The sequence below is a fragment of the Pyrus communis genome, chromosome 4 (assembly GCF_041283825.1).
Source record: "Pyrus communis isolate YQ-2024b chromosome 4, ASM4128382v1, whole genome shotgun sequence".
Lineage (NCBI taxonomy): Eukaryota > Viridiplantae > Streptophyta > Magnoliopsida > Rosales > Rosaceae > Pyrus > Pyrus communis.
This window is the reverse complement of record NC_142568.1, coordinates 8,989,308-9,008,464: the sequence shown is the minus strand read 5'-3', so window position 1 is coordinate 9,008,464 and position 19,157 is coordinate 8,989,308. Positions and strand designations below refer to the sequence as shown.

Here is a 19,157-nt window from a genome sequence, read left to right as displayed (position 1 = left end):
TATGTTTTTAAGTCAATTTAGAAGGTTTTAGCAAGCCCTCCTAATCCCCGGTCTAGAACGATCCCTCACTTATCCATTGTACTACAATTGTCAAACGAGGGTTTAATTTGAGTGTCAAGTAAATCTCGCATCAAATTACTTTTATGATTGGATGAAAATTGGTTCACTACTTGTCTCATCGATGAATTCTTTATGTGTTTTCTACGGATGCATACTTAGTAAACATATCTAGGATTCTAATGCTATGAATATGTGTGTGCCTGCCCTTGTCAAATGAGGACCTACATATGTTCTAGAGTAGTACTTGTTAATTGCGATTAACATGTGAACCAATTTCTAGGATAAGTAAGACAACGCCAGTACTTACGATGCCTTGTGCTGACTCAAACTCTTTTCATTCTTAATGATTTCTACTTGTTAAATCTATGAACACCCCATTCTAGATTGCATGTTAGAGACTAAGTTAAGTTGAAAACGTCATTCTCTTAACATACTACATAAGAAAGAGTAATAGGTTGGGTTTTAACATTGAGCCAACTTGAGCATCTTCATCCGGAAATAGAAGGAATTTGAATGAAATATAACATGTTTGCATGATTATTTGGTGGTGGATAGCAATTCCCCTAACTCGTTTTTCTTAATTTGTGAACTACTTAAAATTTGTTAGCAAATCAACTCCAAAAATTCCGGAAATGTGTATGAGTGTAGCTCTGTGTGTCTAGTATCTGCATATGAAATTTCGTAGACTTTAGATAAGTGTAAGTCTATCTAATAATTATTTTTCGGTGGCTGGTCAGTAGGGACAACAGCCCAGTTTTTGTGACATTTTAAGTAATTAGATAAAACAATCTTCTGCGGGAAAGACCCTTATTTTCATATGCTACAATTGACAAATCTTATTGTTAATAAGGAAAATCAATAGGACATTTGTGTGCTACTTTGTGGTGTGCTTTTAATCCTATCACTTGTTAGGTCTAGAATTGAGTCTTTTTGATTGTTTGTTGTTGTTTTGAGTGTTTTGAGTCAGTTTTGAGTCTATAGAGTCTAATTTAGTGTTTTTAAGTCTTATATGTGTTGATTAGCATCCCTAGTTAATCTCCGGTCTAGAACGATCCTTACTTACATATATACTACAATTGTCAACAATAGGGTTTAATTTGTGTGTCAAGTTAATTTTCGCATCACTTGCCGTGCACTCCTTCCCCTTTCTCTCTAGGATCCTACCGCACCTTTCTTTCCCTTTTCCTCTTGGATTCTGATTTTAATTAGCCTTTTTCCTTGTGGATTTGGATGGAAAATCCTTCTCCAAAATTAATTAAGGTTTCTCCCTTTAAATAAATGTTTTCTGCCACACAAAGGAGGGACCACTCATCCATAACTCACCATAATTCGCACCACCCCATCCACAACACACAATAGCCCAATTTTAGAGACAAACACCTTTGTGCCGCAACTTTGCAAGGAATGAGAGGATAGCTTGGAGTCATACCTGCGATTCAAGATTTTTTGGATTGTTGGAGTGTTTCTAGGTGTATTCAATCTTTTGTTTTCAATGTTTAAATTTAATTGTACTTGTTTAATTGCGAACATGAGGAGCTAAACTCGTTTTAGCTAGGGGAGAATTCAAAGCCATGAACATATATGTGATATGAATTGATTACATCCAGTTATTGTTTCATGAACCGTGAATGCAATTTGCTTAACTGCTTGATTGATAACTTATTCTTGTATGTTGATTGAGGGTGCACACTTAGTTTGCATGCATGAATTTGATGCTAAAATATAAGGGATTTTCACCTAATCGTTATGAATTTATATTTGCAAGTAGTGGAGGTCGCTAGTCACGATTGTGTTAAGTAAATTCCTGGTAAAAGTATCATGCTTTTCATAATTACGAATGTCATGTCAATGCTTATGATTTTCATAGAACTTAATGATCTTTGATATGTATCTCTATCATGCTGTTCATATAGGGAACTTGATAAGAATAATTTGATTGCGTGCTAAGTCCAATTCAATGAAATTAGGAAAATCTGAGAGTTAATTTGTGCAGTTCACAATTAATTTGGGGCATTGTCATCCATGGTTTATTGAAATAATAATTGGAAAATCAATTTGTAAGCATATGTGTCATGTGTGGAGAAGGACCCTCTAGCTAGTCTATCACCCATTAATTCATTCTAAATTCGTACACTTTATTTAGTTTCTGCAAGTTTGTTTCTTTAAGTTTTAAATTCGTCAACACCAATCCCCCCCCCCCTTTAATATTTCGTGTTTACTTAGTTAGGACATGTTTAAATATGTTTCTATTAGTGTTTCTGAGTCAAGTTAAGTTAGAATTCGTCCAAAGTCACCCTTAGTTTCTGTTTTGAGTCAAATTTGTTTGTTTTGTGTTGTTTTGAGTCATTCTAGTCTGTTTTGAGTCATTAGAGTCTAGTTTTCTATTTTTGAGTCTAGTTTAGTGTTTTAGAGTTTAAAATTGAGAGATTAGCATCCCTTCTAATCCCCGACCTATAACGATCCCTACGTATTCATACTACAACTACAATAAAAGGGTTTAAGTTTGTGTGCTATTTTATATCACATCACCAACAGATGAAAATTGAGAGAAGTGTGTGAGAAGTAAAAATGAGTACATAGATATAGCACTATCCTTATAGAAAATCTCCCTGGGCTATAGCCCACCTTAGTTTTGTGGTGGCTCCGTGATAACTCATATATTTCATGCATTTATACCATCTATTTCTAGCCTCTTTGTGATGTTTTTGAGTTAAACTGGTTGCATTTTACCTTATTTTGTGTTAGTGTGCAGTTACATGTACTTTAGGATCAATTTGAAGGTAAAAGAAGTGAAAACATGCCATTTTTGGAGCAATGCATTATTGAAACGTGGAGAAAAATTTAGTGGCCTGTTTTGGAGCCTAAATAAAGTTGTTACTTGTTTTGAAGCCCAAATAAAGAATCCAAGATGAATTTGGCTTGTTAGAAGACCAGGAACATAATGGGAAAGGAATTGGGATATCTAGCCTAATTTGGAGGTGCCAAGGAAGGCAAAAACGTGCAAAATAAAGGTTAAGTTTCTGGGATCACTTTGGAATATCTTGCAGCCCCATTTAGCATATAAATACTAAGGTTTCAGATCACTTTTACACAAGCCCCCCTTGGGGTCGCCTAGAGCTCTTTCTCTTCTCTTTCTTTGGCCTTTCTTCCAAAAACAAAACCCTATTTCCCTTCCTCATCCGTTGCAACCGAAGAAACCACACAGCCGTGCTGTTCTTGGAGAAGTTCAACGTCAGAATTGCTTCAAGGGGGTTTCTTCTATGAACTTTAATTTCATGCATGTTGTTCTTGATATTTATATATTTTGTAATCATGTTGTGTAATTAAGTTCATAGTTGGGGAATTCGATGTAGCCTTGCAAAACTACTCTATGTTATTAAGTTAAAGTATTCAAACTATGAATCTGTGTTCTTGTTTCATTCACTGGTTTTATAGTTTAATTTGCTTGATAATCTTAATGTTGGATCACCATTAGGGCTGCTCATGAATTATTTAATCAAGGTTGGTAGACATGTGAATGATTGAAGAAACTACTATGCATACACCTGCCATGTGATTTCTTTGCTTCCTTGAAGTTTTCTTGTTCTTAATGGATTTTTATTTGGTAATCTAAGTTGAACATCACAACTAGGTTGCAGATTAGGAGTACTTGCTCACAACCACACATCAAATGGATGATCATAAATGACTAAAATGAACCCTAGTTGCAGATTGGAGAGTTGAATGCGTTTTGACTTAATTTTTATGGAATTGGCTTGTAATGGTGAAATCGGTATCCCTAGTTCCATTCACATCGTTTATGAATCATTCTATTATTCATATTTATATTCTCTTGCATTTTAAGTTACTTTACTTCTCAAATCAAAATCCAAACTCAGTTTGTTAGTTTCATTGTTTAGTTAGGGTTCACATAAAGCTAGTAATTTGGAGAGGTCTAGTAAGTCCCTATGGTTTGACACTCTTACTTGTGCCACTATACTATCCTTATTTTTGCACTTGAAATGAACACTACACTCCACCATTGAACATGAGGAGTTTTATGGTTAGTAAAAAAAAAGAAAAAAGAAAAAAAAAAAGAAAAAAAAAAGACATTGCTGTCAAAATTGACAGAAAGAGAAAATATGTCAATCCATGTTGATTTAAAATAGTTTAGTCCAACTAAATTCTAATGCTTTTTTTAAACATTATAATTCCCACGTAGAAATTGGCATTTTCTTTCAAAATGCTCTTAAACTTTATTGGTGTTTGATATTGCTTTCCTCCCCATCCCCTCTTATTCTGCCTAGCTGAAGAGTAGAGGCAGTTTGCATGTCAAATGAACTAAGAAAGCAAACAATAAATTCAATTTCGACTAAATATGTTAGAAGAAACAAAGGAAGATGTATAAGACAATTTTAAGGATCCTAACAGATACAACTAGACGTACATGAAAATATTTTGTTATAACATATTTGCAAATAAAACTATAACCTAGAAAATACGATTAATTGCTATAATACTTTAGGCTAGACCTGGTATTTTAGATTCAACCGGTAGACCCTACTCAATCTACTTGGGTGGATGCATAAAGGGTCGGGTCATTAATGATGAACCTGTTACTTAATCGTTAAATAACGGGTCATTTTGGTATACTTGCGAAACTTGTTATCACCTGTTAACACCCGTTAATTGAAGGTGATTGTGTAATTTCAATAAAGACAAAGCCTAATGCGTCACCCCTCATTCCCTACTTCGAGTGTTGAAGTTGTTAGAGTTTCCTAGTTTTTAGGGTTTGTTTCAAGTAGTGGTTAATAATCGCTACTCTCGAGGGACAAGTAGTTTAGTTTGACTTAAACTTTAGTCATGTACCACATAATTAGGGTTGTTAAATGTGGGCTGTTTTGTTTTCAATTTCAGTTTCTTTGTAAGCCTATTTAGGGTCGGTTTGGGATTGTGGTGCTTTAAAAAAAAAAAAAAAAAGGGTTATTAAAAAATCTGGAACATTAAATGTGATTGGTAATGACACACCCCAACCGAGATCGAGCCATGCTGGCCGACACCCGAAGGTGATGTAACCAAAAGGAAAGTGATGTATAAAATGTGGACAAATCTAAACCAAAGCTAGCATTTATTTAACCTATTAAAGAGAGTGTGCAATAGTGGGAAGAACCCATAAAACATAAGTAGTCAGAGCATAGATGACAATATGACATACGTAGAGTACTCGAATCTAGTTAAGGTACTTATTACACAATCGGAAATAAGCTCCTGCACTTATTTTGGGGAATTGATGCGAAAATTAACTTAACACACAAATTAAACTCTCTTTTGACAATTGTAGTATATATGTAAGTATGGATCGTTCTTAAACCGGGGATTAGGAGGGATTGCTAAAACACTTTAAACACTTTAAACTGACTCAAATAGATAAAATTAAGCTTTAAAACACTTAACTAAACTTAAAAGACTCAAAACAAGTTCACAAGACTCAAAATAAGCTAAAAACACTCAAAACTGCCTAAAAACACAAACTGGGCAGATTTGACTCTAAACACAATTTTGGACGAATTTTAGTTTTAACTTGAATCAAAACACTTGAAAACACAATCTAAAACAGATTCTAACTAGTTAGAACTCTAAAATAAAGGGGGATTTTGTTTTCGACGAAAATAAAGTAAACAAAACAAGAACTAAAACTAGGCAGATTTGCACGAATTTGGTGGAAATAGATGGATGATGGGCTAGTTAGGAGGTCTTTCTCCACACATGACATACTTGCATACAAAACAATCTCCAGTTGCTTTTTCAATGAACCATGAACCTCAACACCCCAAGTTAATTAGGTACGCTTAAATTAACCCTCAGATTTCTCTTAAGTCATTGAATTGAATGGAATTAGCGCATTGCAATCAAATTATTCCTCAAAAGTTCCCTACATGAAAGCACATAATAGAGAAACAATCAAAGATCATTAATTTCTATGAGAATCATAAGTGTTGACGAGGCGTTCGTAACTATGAAAGCGCATGATACTTATGCCAAGAATTTACTTAATATGATTGTGACTAACAACCTTTACTACTTATGAATATAAGTTCACAACGATTAGGTGAAGCTTCCTTATATCCTAGCATCAGATTTATGCATGCAAATTAAGTGTGCACTCTCAACCCACATACACAAACAAGTTTTAATTCAAATAGATAAGTAAATTGAATTCACAATTCATGAAATCACAACTGGAAGTAATCAAATCATAATGCAAATATAGCCATGGTTTTGAAATCCCCCCTAGCTAAGAGGGGATTAGTTCCTCATACTCACAAATTAAAGATTCTTGAATTTAAACATTGAAACACAAGAAAGATTACACCTAAAACATTCCAGCAACTCCAAGTCGAATGGCATGCACGTTTAAGGGCTCTCCTCCTTCTTCCTTGCTGCGACACTTGGTGTGGGTGGTGGTTTTGGGGGTTTTGAATGATGTATTCTTGCTTAGGATGATGAATAATGGCTGATTAGGGTGGAAGGGTGCGGCAGGTTGTAGATGGAGGTGTATGGAGTGAATGAATGATGGAGAATTAGGGTGGAAGGTTGCGGCAAGGATTTTCTGAATGGCATAAGGGGCTCCTCCGAATTTGTGGCTGAAAATATCAATATATAATTCAGCCAACCCTAGGGTTAATTAGATTAGGGTTACAACTTAGCAGATTTTTAAGGATTAGGGCCCTAGGTTTCGGCACAAGTCATTAAATCCACTTAGGAGGGTGTTTGGCCCAATTAATTTCAGAAAATGATTTATATAACGCAAATCCACAATGAATAAGGCCTAATAAATCAGAATCCAAAAGGAAAAAGGTTTAGGAAATTCGTCCAAAATTGGGCCTTCTAGAAACTAGGTGTTTTGTGGCTGATTTTGGGTTTTCTAGAAGAGATAAAAGGGGGAAGGGTGCGGCACCCTTTTAGGGTCAGATAAGACTTCTAGAAATCTTGTTTTTAGGTCCACTTGCAGCTAGGATTAAGGTGGAACAAGATTAGGTTAGGATAAGATAGGATAAGGTTTGGATAAGATAAGGTTGTTAGGATAAGTTTCCATATTTCTTACTCTTTCCTTATCTTCTTTGTCTTGAACTTTCCTTTTCTGATTTGTAGCATGTTCCTAGCCTCTTTTGACTCCAAATTCATCCATCCACCTTGCTCCATATACAAGCTATCCATTTAGTGCCGAAAATGGCACCAAAATGCACTTTCTTGGTACTTTAACCCTTTGGACCTACAAACACACGAAAATAACTTGAATTACTACATTAACTAAGAAATAACAACACAAATGCACAAGAACAAGCTAACTAAGTCACATAAATATGCTCCTATCTGGAATGTCAGAATCGCCAGAGATCCCTCATACGCCACAGAGAATTAGCTACTAAGTCCTGGAGGGGCGAAAAATAGAAGGTGTGAGTGGGCAAAAACAAAGGTTTATGAAACACATTTATTTTCTGAACATGCTAACCCCTCATTGTAAGACAAGTATAGTTTCCAAAAAAATCATACTACTGATGTGATTTATAATAGCACTCAAATTAAATCCTCTTATTGACAATTGTAGTAAAGATGTAAGTAAGGATCGTTCTAGGCCAGAGATTAGAAGGGATTGCTAATCTACTCTAAACTGACTTAAAAACACAAAACCAAACTTAAAAATAGAAAACTAGACTCTAAGACTCTTAACTAGACTTATATGACTCAAAATAAGCTAATTAAACTAAAAACTACACAAAACAATAAAAAAGACTCAAAACAGACACTAGGACCTACTTTGGACGAAAATTGAATTGATTTTAAAAAAAAACATTCAAAAACACAAATTAGGACAAATTCTAACTAATATGACACAACAAAGTAAAGGGGATTGGGTTTTTGATGAATTTAAAGTAAAAGCATGCAAATTGCAGAAACTAAGTAAAGAGATGAATTTGGGTGAATTGATGGTTCATAGGCTAGCTAGAGGGTTCTTCTCCACACATGACACATATGCATACAAATCAATTTCCAATTATTATTCCAATAAACCATGAATGACAATGCCTCAGATTAACTGTGAACAGCACTAATTAACCCTCAGATTTTCCTTAAGTCATTGAATTGGATGGAATACGCATCGGCAACCAAATTATTCTTCAATAGTTCCCTACAAGAAACAGCATAATAGAGATACAATCAAAGATCATTAAGCTTTGTGAAAATCATGAGCATTGACAAGGCATTCGTAACTATGAACAACATGATACTCCTGCCATGAATTTTACTTAACACGATCGTGACTAGCGACCTCCACTACTTGCAAATCTAAGTTCATAACGTTTAGGTGAAAAATCCCTTATATTTTAGCATCAAATTCATGCATGCAAACTAAGTATGCATCCTTAATCAACATATAAGAATAAGTTATCAATCAAGCAGTTAAGAAAATCACATTTATGTTTTATGAAACAATAATTGGATGAAATCAATTCATATCACATATATGTTCATGGCTTTGAATTCTCCTCTAGCCAAAACGAAATTAGTTCCTCATGTTCGCAATCAAACAAAGAAAACTTAAATTAAACATTGAAAACAAAAGATTGAATACACCTAAGAACGTTCTAACAATCCAATCTTGAATGGCAGGCATGGCTCCAAGGGGTCTTCCTTCCTTTCTCTTTGCAAATCTACAGCACTGATGTGAAAATTAACTTAACACACAAATTAACCCTCTTTTGACAATTGTAGCATATAAATAAGTAGGGATCGTTCTTACACCGGGGATTAGGAGGGATTGCTAAACACTTTAAACTAACTCAAATAAATAAAACTAACCTTTAAAACACTTAACTCAACTTAAAAAGACTCCAAACAAGTTCACAAGACTCAAAATAAGCTAAAAACACCCAAAACTGCCTAAAAACACAAACTGGGCAGTTTTGAGCCTAAACACAAACTTGGACGAAAATTGGTTCTAACTTGACCCAAAACTCTTAAAAACACAATCTAAAACATATTTGAACCAATTAGACACTCTAAGACAATTGGCGATTTGGTTTTGGACGAAAATCAAACAAACAAAACAATAATGTAAACTGGGCAGATTTGGACGAATTTGATGGAATTAAGTGGATGGTGAGATGGCTAGGAGGTTTTTCTCCACATATGGCATACTTGCATACAACACAATCTCCAGTTGCTTATTCAATGAATTATGAACCTCAACACCCCAAGTTAATTAGGTATGCTTAAATTACTCTCAGATTTCCCTTAGGTCATTGAATTGAATGGAATTAGTGCATTGCAATCAAATTATTCCTTAAAAGTTCACTATATGAAAGCGCATAATAGAAAAACAATCAAAGATCATTAGGTTCTATGGAAATCATAGGTGTTGACGAGGCATTCGTAACTATGAAAGCGCATGATACTTATGCCAAGAATTTACTTAACATAATTGTGACCAACAATCTTAACTACTCATGAATATAAGTTCCCAACGATTAGGTGAAGTTTCCTTATACCCTAGCATCAGATTTATGCATGCAAATCAAGTGTGCACTCTCAATTCATATACATAAACAAGTTTTAATTAAAACAGATAAGTAAATTGAATTCACCATTCATGACATCACAACTGAAAGTAATCAAATCATCATGCAAATATAGCCATGGTTTCGAAATTCCCCCTAGCCAAAAGGGGATTAGTTCCTCATGCTTGTAAAACAAAGATTATTGAATTTAAACATTGAAATCATAAGAAAGATTACACCTAAACGTTTCAGCAATTCCAGGATGAATGGCATGCACGGCTAGGCTTCTCTTCCTCCTCCTTGCTGCGACACAAGGTGTGTGTGGTGGATTTGGGGGTTTTGAATGGTGTGCTCTTGTTTAGAGGGATGGAGGATGGCTGATTATGGTGGTAGGGGTGCGGCAGATGTGTATGGAGGTGTATGGAGGTGTATGGAGGTTGAAGAATGGAGAATAGGGGTTGCGGCACAAGGTTTCTGAATAGCATAAAGGGTGGTACGAAATTTTGGCTGATTTTATGTTTATATAGTCCTAGGGTTAAGTAGATTAGGGTTACACTTAACAGATTTAGTGGACTAGGGCCCTAGGGTTCGGCCAAGGGTGATCAAATCCACCTAGGAGGGGGTTTGGCCCACTTAGTTTCCTATAAGGCTTGTGTAACCCAAATCCAACAAGAATTAGGCCCTAGAAATCAGAATCCAAAAGGAATTAGGCCTAGGAAGGTGCGGCACAAGTGAGGGCAAGGGTGGAATGGCTTGCAAGGCAAGGCAAGGCCTTCTAAAAGGGTTTGATGCGCCACCTTTGTAGGGTTTCTAGAAAGAATGAGTTTTGTGGCTGATTTGGGCCTTCTAGAAAATGATGCTTCTAGAAATAGGTTCTAGAATTATCTATTTAGGTCCCCTTGCAACTAGGATTAAGACATGATAAGATTTGGATAGGATAAGATGAGATAAGGTTTGGATAACGTTTTGGATAATGTTGGATAAGGTTTTGGACAGGGTTTCCTCTTTTGAGCTACTTCCTTATCCACTTTGTCTTTAGCTTAGGTCCTTCCTCTTCTTATCACATTTCTAGCCTCTTGAAGTCCAAATTCGTCTATCCATGTTGGCCCATATGCAAGCTATCCACATAGTGTCCAAAATTGCTCCAAAATGCACTTTCCTGGTACTTTACCCCTTAGGACCTACAAACACACGAAATTGAGTTGTAATACGACATTAACTAGGAAATAATAGCACAAATGCACAAGAATAAGCTAGCTAAGTCGCCGAAATATGCTCCTATCAGGCACAAGGTGTGTGTGTATGATATTGGGTTATGATGGATAGGTGGTTCGAAATATGGTGATGGAAGGATGAATGTATGGCACGGATGTGTGTGTGGAAAGGATGAATGGCTGAATGGTTGAATGGTGAAGGGCTCCCCTCTTTTCTTGCGGCAGAAACATATAATTAAAGGGAGAAAAGGGTAAGGCATTAATTAAATGTTTTCAAAAAGAATTGGACTCCAAATCCTCAAGGAAAAAGGGTAATTAAATTCAGAATCCCAGAGAGAAAAGGGTAGGAAAGTTGCGGCAAGGAATTGGAAAGAGGAAAGGTGGTGCCTTGCACAACAAGGGAAAGGGAAAGGGAGAATTGGTGCGGCAAGGACTAGGAAATAGGACTAAGTCTTCTAGAACATATATTTAAGTGTCCTAATGTGATTTGGAATCCTCTTGGTAGTTGGAACATAAGTAGGAAAATACTAGGATTGACTAAGTCAAAATAAGGAAGTTTGACTCATGTTTCCTTCTTTGTAGCTGATTCCTTGTCTTCCAAGTCTTGAATTAATTTCTTCAACTCTTTAGCATATTCCTAGCCCTTCTTGAACTTCAATTTCATCCATCCACCTTGCTCTATGCATGTGCTATCCATTCCAAGCCCAAAACTACTCCAAAATGCTCCAAATTGCACTTTCTTGCCACTTTAGCCAATTGAACGCACAAATACACGAAAATAGCTTAAAATACTAAAATAACTAGAAACTAACTCACTAAATACAAGGAATTAAACTAACAAAGTCGCATAAATATGCTCCTATCAACTACGTATAAGTATGAAATCAAAGATAATTCAACAATAATTCAATAAATACACAAATCATAATATCCCAACTGTGGCATAAGAAAATCAAGTGCTCATCAATCTTTGTTAAAACACAAGTTCATGCAAAGGGATTCTGACATGAACAGGACTGGGTGTAATCATAATATACGCTCTAGTACTACAATCACATGAAGACTGGTGTTAGGCGCATCACATATGAGTCCTAGTTGCCTATTGTAACCTGGGATAGGACTGGAACCTACAATGGATCCAAGGTGAGCGTACGGTGCAATGTGAACATACATGCAAAGCCCTAGCCCTGGTCCGGGGCAAGTACTACACCAGTGCAACCAGGAATGATGAGCAAGTAAAATGTATATGAACATGCCATGACAATTTATAAATCTCAACAATTTAATAGCACTTTTAAAATGAAATATAACATGGCCTGATAGGCATAATATTAATCTAAAAGCATTTGTGGAAAGTATAAAACTTTATATATAATATATATAAAAACAACTGCCCACTCACTGATACGTGGTCGGGTCGTAGCCTCCAAGCCTTGCTTGACCTCATACTTCCTCGGGATAATTCTCTCCTATATGTGAAACATTAATTAGAACATACATGAAAAGACTAGGAAAATCCCCCGTAGTTTGCTCAAACAAAGGGTTTAAATATACAAAAATGTTCTACTCGACGTCACAAACCCGTACATGTCAACCAAGCGCCGCCACCAGGCAGTATGCACCCTCACACACCACCACATGCCACCAGCTCGCGGCCACATACGCGCCCAAGCGTAGGCCACACACCTGCATGCTCTAGCAGATCCCCAGGGAATATTTTGTCAGATTTGACGGAATACTCAGTTAAAAATAACGACGTCAGTTAACGGCGTTACCTTAATGGAGTCAGAATATTTTGTTAACTTTAACGGCAAATTCCTCCTTCTCCAGTAAACCTCTTCTACAGTCAGTTCGCCGGAATCTGGAAAATTTTGATCGGATTTTGTAAAAACTTTAAAACTTCATAACTTCCTCAGTTCACAACTATTTTTAACATACTTTATATGAAAATGAAGCTCAAGAAGAGAATAACAAGATTGTATCGTTTAAAAGTCCAAAAAAGTGAACGGAAATGGACTAAAAATGCCTCGAAGATCTCGGCCCTATATCAAACGTCCCAAAGTCGCGTGTTTACATGTTGGCTTGACTTCAAACTTAGGCTAGGGACCTCAGGGAGTTATGTAGTTGCTTCTAGACCTTCCAAGACCTTGCAACTCGAACAGAAAGTCGCGGGAGAACCTACACCCGAGTCGGAGCTCTGAGTTGGAAGCTCAAAACTCGATCATTTTTTTAATTGGCTCGTACGGATGGACTCGTGAAGATGAGACAAGTACGATGGTGGTGATTTGAGGTTCGATCCGTGAGGTTTGATGATGGTTCTTTGTTGTTGTAGAAAAAAGAGAGAGACTCGGCATGAACTAAAGAAAAGAGAGAGACAGAGAGGGAAAACTTCTGATTGGACAAGAGAGAAGGTTTCTGATTGGGTGAGAGAAGTAAGGGGAAAAGCTGATTGGTGGGTGTGTTAAGGTCACGGGACCAGTTTTTAAAGAGAGGGAATCATATTTTGTACAATTTTAAAGTACACAAAATCTATCTCACCTTATCAAAAACAGTGTTCCCAACACTAAATAATTATCACACGTGTGTACAATTTTACCCGTTGCTAACACACTTTAACTAAGCATAACTTCTTCGTTACAAATCCGATTCGAGTCCAGTTCGCACTCATGCGTCCGTAATAACGAGTACTATTTAATTACGATAATAGAAAAAATAAATTAAAAGCCGAAATAACAACGTCCACATTAGGTTCCACTATGCCAAACAAAAGCATAATCGTCATTTTACACAATCAGGAAAGAAATTACATGGAAAATTAGGGACGGGTTGTCACAGGTAAAACAAACAAAAAAAAGTGTTTTTTAAAAAATTGTTGCCAATGAAAGTAGAAAAACATAGAAAAGCAAAAACAGAGTCTACCATGCTTCTAAAAAATGCTCATTTAATGAACTTTTCAAATGACAAGTACACCCCCACATATTTTACAAAATTATAATCTTTGATCTTTATTATTGTATTTGACAATTACTACATCACATTAAATACTATATTCTTTTTAGTCATTTAACATATTCAAAACAATTTATATAAAAATCTACCAAACACTCAGACACTGCTTTTTTTAATTAAAAGCACTTTTACAAAATAAATAAATAAATAAATAAATTTACCAAACACTTAACAACTTTATTTTACAACGGTTTATTCTCACAGCAATACCAAACTAGCCCTTAATGCTGTTAATATTCTTGTATTCAATAAGAGAAATTCTCCCAATTTTTAGTGCAATATCAAACACCCATTTACGTTCTTATCAAACATCTCTTGTTTCTAACATTTGGTATCAAAGAACCACCAGGGGGCCAGATCAAAGCTTGAAACACATTAGCTCGTTCAACGTGCAACAGCAACGACATGGCAACTGAAAACAGCTATGTGCAACTTGCAATTCCAAAGTTTGATGGACACTATAAATACGTAACCATGTTCTTCCACCTTACACCACATTTCAATATTTTCAAATGGTTTTTGTCACATCCCGGCTCGGCCCCCCACCACAACCCGGGCTCGATTTCACCGTAGCACGATATTGTCTGCTTTGAGCCCCGACCACGCCCTCACGGTTTTGTTTCTGGGAACTCATGAGCAACTTCCCAATAGATCACCTATCCTGGGAATGCTCTCGCCCGAACTCGCTTAACTTCGGAGTTTTGATGGAACTCGAAGCCAGTGAGTTCACAAAAGGCCTCGTGCTAGGTAAAAATGGGAATATATATATAAGGCTTACAAGATCCACTCCCTTAGGTGATGTGGGATGTAACAGTTTCAACCGATCTTTTATTATTATCCGAAAATTAAAAATAAAATTATCTTTTACTATTTTATATAAAAGAAATAATAATAATATTTTAATACCAATAGTTTGCGCTATTCAGTTCAGGGGTGGAGATACACTTGGACAGTTAGTGTTCACTAAAAGCAGTTATTGTTGGAGGGATTGAATTGCCTATAGCCTATGAGACTTTTTAGGAGTGGAATTGCTCTAACCAGGTGGAGAGTAAAGACAATTGCATGTCAAATAACCTCGTGGTCCGTCTCATAACCTCGTGGCTCGTCTCATAACCTCGTGGCTTTCCCTTAGCTGTCCCTATCCATGTCGTTCCTCGCAAAGCAATGGAGTTGCAAACTGGATTGTTAGATATTCTTCGTGAGAGGGCCTTATCATTTTGGATCCAAGAAGAGTCACCGTGGCTTATGAGTTGTGTCCAGGATAATGCTTCTGCCGGATAAATGTTCAATTGTCTTAGCCTTGATGTCTATGTATTTGGTTGTGGAGACCTCTTTATCCTTCAACCATGTTTCTCCCCGTGTGGTCGGGTAAGGTTTCTATGAGGGCCTAATCGTACAATAGACTATTTTCTCACCAATTCATCCTGTGTCAAAACATCTATTGAGCATGTGGTTCACTTGTTAAACATGTGGTAAACATCTATTACACGAACTAGGTCACTAGGACCACGTTTTGTGTATGTCTTTATCTGTTGGATGTATTTGATTACGTCACTAGGACTACGTTTTGTGTTGGTCTTTATGGGAAATTTGAAAACGTAATCAAAATTTGGATCTCATATAGAATTATAGCCACTCTTTAAAGTTTATGATCATTATAACCAGAAAATGATAATTATAACCAAAAAAATGATATGAAAGTACTTATATGCCCTTAATCACTATAAACTTCCTCACTCTTAACCATAAAAAAAAAAAAAACTGCACCTGTCATTTTTTCTGAAGAACAACATATGTCGTCCGTTCAGCATTTGATCATTAATGCTAAGGCATAAAGAGAGTAACTAATAAATTAAAATTGTGTCCAATACCTTCTCCGACCTTTTCTAAGTGCTTTTAATGAGACTTCAAGAAGATCAGTCGATTAAGGAAGAACTGCTGCTTTCAGATGGTACACCGATGAAAAGAGAACCTCGATGCAAGCAGCTTGGATTTCCAAGTTCGTCACCATGTTAGAGTAAAAGTGAGACGTGTGATCTTAGGAGGCAGAAACTCACAAATCTAAAAGCTTTGAAATCTACTAATGATGGAATGATTAATCAGGAATACCTTAACCGAACGGAGGAGACATGAAAGAGTGTAGCTTCACTGCCACTATCAACAAATTTCACAAAAACCTCAGTGAAATCGACAAAGTAAACAGATTTTTTCTGAAAGAGATGTGTACAGATAGACATAAATACGAAATGAAAATGAAAAATCGAGAGTTCTGCGGACATGCTACTTACTGGAGATGGTGGCGACGACGGCTGGCGGTTGGATCAATTTCTTCACCCGCAATGGCGTCTTGCTTTTTGGCAAATAAAAGTAGACCTCATTCTAAGGGTATACTAGTATTTTTGTATCAACTATTGATTATAATTATCTTAAACTTAAAAGGGTAGCTATAATTCTATATGATGTCCAAATTTTGGTTATTTTTTCAAATTTCCCAATCTTTTTATACGGTGATTGTTCGTCATCCCTGTATATACGAGTTTTCGATTTCACCACAAGTAGTTCGGATCAATAGGCTTCCGTATGAACCAAATACAAGCACAATTGCAACTCGCAATCTGCTTTGACCACAGAATTGCACATGCTTAACTCATTTACTTTAATAAAGGTAAGTGATTTACGATCCCTCTCTCCCCCTACACTCCTCATTTCATGTAGCCTTAGGATTAAATAAATCAAAAGGGAACCAAGAAACAAAAACAAAATGAGGAACGTAGAAGGAGAAGACAAGGCTAAAAATCACGACAACAACCACAACCAAGCCTTTTCAACATTAAGTTGTGTCGGCTGGCTGTATGAATCATAAAATTTCACCGTGAACCCTTCGATAACAAGGTGCAACCGGAAAAAAGCAAAAACAATTCTCAGAAGATTCTTGGGTTTTTAGTCATTTAACATTAAATACTATATTCTTGTATTATAGTATTTCAAAATTAAATACTTTCTTGGGTTTTTAGTCATTTAACGTAATGTTTGAAAAGTTTAATGTTTGGTACAACCAAGCCTTTTCAATATTAAGTTGTGTCGGCTGGCTGTATGAATCATAAAATTTCACTGTGAACCCTTCGATATCGATAACAAGGTGCAACGGGAAAAAAGCAAAAACCATTCTCAGAAGGTTCTTGGATTTTTCTCAACTATACATAACTTTTTCAACCAGGAGATGTGAGATCTTAACATACTGTCATTTGCAGGATATCATTCCACTGTATATTACAACATCATGGTAACACCATCATAGACACAGCAATAACATCATCTTACCAATTCAAAACGTAACCGCCATATATACATCATCTAAAACATTACTTACCAAAACATTTCATTATACAGAGTACAAAATACAATTGAAATCAAAACATCAAACTTCATGTCTATTTAACTGCAAGAGTGTAAACTCACCTCCTATAAAACCCTCTATCCTTAAAAGCAGCTCCATCTTTTCGGCTCTTGTTCAGTATCAGGGTCCGTTCCCTTTCCTTCTCTCGCTTCTCCCTTTCCAACCGTTCTTCTCTCAATTCCTCCAATGTCTTCTTCCCACTCTTGTTCTTCTTCTCTTTATCTGCTCTTGACGATTCATCATCTTTGGCACTCTCTTCATTTGCATCCGCACTCAGCCTGTCAAGGTACCAAGGCAACTTAACTCCTTTGCCAGCAACTCCATAACCCAACCTATACTTTTCATCTTCTGCTGTCACAACCCTCGGCTTCGCCTCCTCTTTCTTCATCTTCTTATTTTTCTTAAATCCATCTTTACCCTCTCCTCCCTCATTCTCCAACCCCTTAGTAGGATAAAAAAATTTAATCCCTTCGAAGAGATTAATATGACCAGGCTTTGATTCCACTGCAGCAGACTTCGACCCTACTGCAGCAGACTTCGAATCCACTGCAGCAGGGTTTGATTCCATTGCAGCAGGCTCCTCCTTCCCTTGGCTCACCGGAGCCAGGCCACGAGCAGTCCGGAGCTGTTCAAGGCGAAACTCAGCATCCCGCTTTCGTGACTGTTCACGCTTGAGCTGCTCCTCTTTGGCCGCAGCCTCTTCGTCCTGCCGTACCTTCTCTCTGTTATCGAAGTTGTACACATTCCACCGCTTCTGAGGCAGAATATTCAAACCTCCATGACCTCCCATCACAAATTTTAAACTCCAATTGTACACTCACCTGCGTAGAATATGTAAAACCATCATTCGGCCTTTCACAAAAGAAGGGGTTAAATTTTAGGGTTTCAGAGGCCTCTGTGGAATTGGGTCTTCCAATCATAGGTATGCAAAAGAAAGACGATTTCAAGGTAAATTAGTGAATTTATTAGAACTGGTGAATTTAAGACGAAATTGGAAAATCCAAATTAAATAGAAATTAGGGTTTTGCTGCAACTAAATACAACTGGTGAATTGTGCAAATCGAAGAAATAGGAATATGATAAGAAAACTTAACATGTATAAATCGAAGCAAAACCAGAGACGATAATAACTTACAGTTTCTACTTCAACCGGGAAAATCCCAGAAGCGATAATGTTCTCAGAAGCGTAAAAGGGCCCTCGCCTTCTCCAGCGAGGTTCGGTTGTGCGTTATTTATACTTTCGTTGGATTTCATTTTATTTTATTTACGAGTTTGCCACCCGGCTGATTTCAGCCCAAATTTCGATTAATTTACAAGATTGCCACTGGGCTTAAGAACGGGTCTTCGCTCTTTGGGCTGGATCTGGGCTTTGACTCGTGGAGAGAGAGGGAAGGGCGACAGAAGGGTTGAGAGGGAGAGGTTCGCCGGGATTTCGGGAGGGACATGCGGGTGGGTGTCCTGTGGCTGATGCGTCGATCAGAGGGTTGTTGGGGGGAGGAGAGGAGGGAGACAGAGGGACTGACGGATTGGAGAGAGATGGGAGGTACGGGTTTGGACTGAGTGAGAGAGGGATTTAGCTAGATCAGGACCTATGGGATTTTCTCCGATTTTATCCTGGTTCGGCTGCTGGGTCCACAATCAGTAAAAGGCACATGAAATATGGTATTGATTTCAGAGCCTTTGATTTCCCAGATTGTCTTCACATATCGATTGTCATCTGATGCGAGATTTACTTGACACTCAAATTAAACCCTCGTTTGACAATTGTAGTAGAATGGATAAGTGAGGGATCGTTCTAGACCGGGGATTAGGAGGGCTTGCTAAAACCTTCTAAATTGACTTAAAAACATAAAAACTAAATTAAAATACTCTTAACAAGACTACTATGACTCAGAATGGCTTTGAAAAACTCAAATTGTCTAAAACAATCAAATTGAC

The 19,157-nt window shown here is 36.8% G+C and overlaps 1 protein-coding gene and 1 long non-coding RNA gene across 2 annotated transcripts; both read right to left on the bottom strand.

The window, feature by feature from the left end:
• Positions 1–15,460: 15,460 nt before the first annotated feature.
• LOC148697412 (uncharacterized) lies at positions 15,461–16,223 on the bottom strand. Its single transcript, XR_015961556.1, has 3 exons — positions 16,111–16,223; positions 15,932–15,976; positions 15,461–15,808 (listed from the first exon to the last, which is right to left on the bottom strand). It is a non-coding gene; the product is annotated as an uncharacterized LOC148697412 (long non-coding RNA).
• Positions 16,224–17,045: 822 nt separating this feature from the next.
• LOC137723155 (uncharacterized) lies at positions 17,046–18,459 on the bottom strand. Its single transcript, XM_068462328.2, has 2 exons — positions 18,355–18,459; positions 17,046–18,040 (listed from the first exon to the last, which is right to left on the bottom strand). Exon 2 carries the CDS (start codon positions 18,007–18,009, stop codon positions 17,278–17,280), a length of 732 nt encoding a protein of 243 aa, XP_068318429.1. The 5' UTR covers positions 18,010–18,040; positions 18,355–18,459; the 3' UTR covers positions 17,046–17,277.
• Between the last annotated feature and the right edge of the window lie 698 nt (positions 18,460–19,157).

Excerpts from the sequence above, each read along its gene's own strand:
- LOC137723155 (XM_068462328.2), bottom strand. The coding sequence starts at position 18,009 with ATGGGAGGTCATGGAGGTTTGAATATTCTGCCTCAGAAGCGGTGGAAT.